Source organism: Coregonus lavaretus, assembly GCF_964263955.1.
Source record: "Coregonus lavaretus genome assembly, chromosome: 28".
In the NCBI taxonomy this organism is placed as follows: Eukaryota; Metazoa; Chordata; class Actinopteri; order Salmoniformes; family Salmonidae; genus Coregonus; species Coregonus lavaretus.
Window position 1 is genome coordinate 21,284,652 of NC_140015.1, and position 3,608 is coordinate 21,288,259.

At 43.2% G+C, this 3,608-nt stretch overlaps 1 protein-coding gene across 1 annotated transcript; it reads right to left on the reverse strand.

Annotated features, from left to right (window-relative positions):
• Positions 1 to 1,448: 1,448 nt before the first annotated feature.
• Positions 1,449 to 3,173, reverse strand: LOC311104326 (melanin-concentrating hormone receptor 1-like; the record flags this gene model as incomplete). The annotated part of the gene is made up of 2 exons (XM_084146140.1): positions 1,449 to 2,479; positions 3,095 to 3,173. The coding sequence occupies 2 exons, from the start codon at positions 3,171 to 3,173 to the stop codon at positions 1,449 to 1,451; spliced, it is 1,110 nt and encodes a 369-aa protein (XP_084002266.1).
• Positions 3,174 to 3,608: the final 435 nt, after the last annotated feature.

Consider the following 3,608-nt stretch of genomic DNA (forward strand, 5'->3'; position numbering starts at 1 on the left):
GAAGTGAACCAGGATCCATTTTAGTTTCACTAATGAGTTGGAGAGCGCTTGAAAGCGGCCAAATGCATTCCCTCCAACACTGTCCAGAAATAAAGTACATGAATTGGTGTTCAATCAAATATATTTAGTATTAATTTGACAATACTGTGCACTTGTGTGTATGTGTGAGGAGTAAAATGGAGGTAAAGCAAATCAAAATACGAAGGGAATCCAATTTTCCTGGGAATGTAATAGCAATAGTAATGTATGAGTGTCTGGGTTTGAGAGAGGCAGAGTTCAATATTGCATTTTTCTCCTTCTAAAGCAAGCTGTGCCCAAATGGTTCATTTCCAACTCAGTGATAACTTTGCCCTTTTCCAAGATTACCAGCAGATAACCTGTCTCTCTTCTATAGCAGCCATCAGGTAAAATAATGCCATGTTTGGGCAGAATGCTTTGCCTCTTTTATGTGTGTTTCCCCTTCTCTGAGAATAAGAGCTCTTCACAAATACACAAAATGCACTCTAGCACAGACAGTTCTGCTGCTACTGTATTGCATTGGGTTCTTCTTACGTCTCATGCTTTAATTATTTATTGTAACATCTAGAAATGTCCCTCTGGATCAATTGCAGTCATACAACACTGTATGGTGCATCAGAACATAATTGTTTTCCCAAAGATAACAACATAGAGGTTTCTTTGTTGATCACAGACATTACATGGAAATACACGGACAACACATATTCAATATTACAAAATATCTATGGACAACATATTAGTTGACATCACAATTCCATTAAAAGATAACACACAATAATACATCAATATATCACAACTTTCTCAACGATCACAGTCACCACACATAGGTTGAGGTTCCAGTATAGACATAGATTACATTACGACAAGGTGTGATTTCCCTGCATCTCAGATCACTGACTGGACGGACCGATGACAGAATCCCAGGATATCACACATCTACACAGAAACCTGTTTTAACACATTGAACTGCAGTAGAAATCTGTCAAATGTGATTCTCATCAAAGAAAACAAAATACAAATTGTTACCACTTGAAACAGAACTGCAAAATAGTGTTATTGATAACTGTGGGCTGACATCCTTTTTTTAAAGTTCACATTGTTACTAATAGCCTACAGTTCAATTGCCAACTGAATACTAGTACAAAGTCCCTGTATTCACAGTTCCTTCATGGGAGCATGATTGGATAGGATGAATAGGATAAAGTTTAATGTCCCTGAGGGAAAGATTGTCTTGTGAACACAGTACTGCTGTATACCAAATAGATACTGTACATTACACACTCAACATACTACATACATTGCACGTTAACCCTGTAATACACATTGGGAGCATGACTGTCTGATGGGAGCACCAGTTCCCGCTGAGCTGAGAGAGAGCCCAGATTCATGGGACTAGGGCTGAGGGATGGGGCTGGGCTGGGGCTGGTGACTCAGTGCACAGCCACAGTGACAGGCAGCATGTTGTGTACTAGTAGGTCTCTGGAGGACTGAGACTGATGATTACACTCTGGGGCCAGTCTCAGACTCACACTGCCGTCAGCATTGCCAGGGTTCACCCTGAAGACCCGATTGGTCGGCCGGATGGCCACAATGAACTGCCTTTTAAAGGTCTCACTCAGCACGATGTAGAGGTATGGGTTGATGCAGCTGTTAGCGTAACCCATGCTGATGGCAATGTTGTAGGCATAAAGGAAGGCAAAGCTGGGCCTCTGGACCCCCAGGTGGACCAGCTGCAGGATGTAGTACGGAGCCCAGCAGATGAAGAAGGCCAGGCATATAGCCACAGCCATACGGGTCACCTTACGTGTACGCACTCTCAAGCTGCACTGGGGCAGGGGGGCCACCGTGGCAGACATGTTCTGGAGGATCTTGAAGAAGACCACGCAGATGATGACCAGAGGCAGGGCGAAGGCCAGCACAAACTGGTAGAGGGTGAACCAGTAGGTGTCAGTGGTTGGGTTGGGCAGCAGGAGGGCACAGCCCACTGAGCCGTCTCCTCGGGGCATAAGGCCAGCATACATCCACACGGGAGTGATGGAGACCAGAGAGAGCACCCACACCAGCCCCACCGCAGCCCCCGCCACGCAGGGTGTGCGCACATGGTTGAAGCGGATGGGATGGACCGTGGCCAGGTAGCGGTCCAGAGTCATGACAGTGAGGATGTAGGTGCTCACTATCTGGCTGTTGGAGTCCAGGGCGGTTATGACCGTGCACATGATGTCACCAAAGCACCAGCAACCGTTGCCCAGGAGCTGGTGGATGAGGAAGGGCATGCCCAGGAGGAAGAGGAGGTCCACTAAAGACAAGCTGAAGATGAAGATATCTGGCACTGTCTGCTGGGCTCGGAACTTGGTCTTCTTCACAATGGTGTAGATGACAATGCAGTTGCCACTAATCCCAAAGAAGCAGATGACACCAAAAATGCTGGGCATGAGGATGTTGTGGTAGGGCATGTCATTTTCTGTAAGTATGATACGAAAAGTACATTCAGTCTCATGTTGCAGTGACATTCAGTCAACAATCAGACAGGTGTTCGCTTGCATAAGTCTTGATTTTACTAACAGTATACTGTCACCCCTGGCCGCTCCATCACAAAGATCAAAGACTCCAAACTAATCCTCAGAGATGGGAGCCGTTTCATGTGGTACTGATATTCATTGCTAATTATAAACTGGATGGTTTGAGACCTGAATTCTGATTGGCTGAATACAGTGGTATATCAGATGGTATACCAGGGGTATGACAAAACATTTATTTTGACTGTTCTAGTTATGTTGGTAACCAGTTTATAATAGCAATAAGGCACCTTGGGGGTTTGTGGTATATGGCCAATATACCACAGCTAAGGGCTGTATCCCACCACTCCATGTTGCTTTGTGCATAAGAACAGCCCTTAGCCCTGGTATATTGGCCATATACCACACCTCCTAGGGCCTTGTTGTTTAATTAAACAACACATTTACATTTAGTCATTTCACTCAAATGTAATGTAAAAGTCACAGGATAACATTGAAATCTTTAACATTGAGTTTACATTATAACATTCATGCATGAAATCAGGAAAATCACAGGTTACCTGCTGGACTTTCAGATAAGTTGTATGATGGGAGAGACGTTTGAGACAAGTTCTCGTTCGACACATTTTCGAAGTCCATTTCGAAGTTAGATTAAGCTCAACAAAAGGATGGGTTCTGAAAGAAAAATTATGTGAAAACAGGCAAATAACGTAGGCCTAATTACCATCAAAGTAGACTATAGAAATAAATATTATATAATCAGTAGGCTATACTATTATTGTACTGCTTGGCTACTGTAAATCAAACCCACATCATGCTCAAATAGATGCAGTCGAATTGTGGAATGTATTATTTCATAGTGGCAAGAATTGTTGTAATGACATTAAAATATATTCGGGAAATTCCTTGTCCTCATCACAGTGTCAAAAAGATAAAACAATGTAAAATAATAATAATAATAATACTTCGCAGGTGAAGCATTTGCAACTACTCAACAGTCTTTATAACCTGAATTGTAAACATCTTAGACCCAAAGAAAGGCACGGGCGCCCTTTTCTATGCTGTGCACTGTAA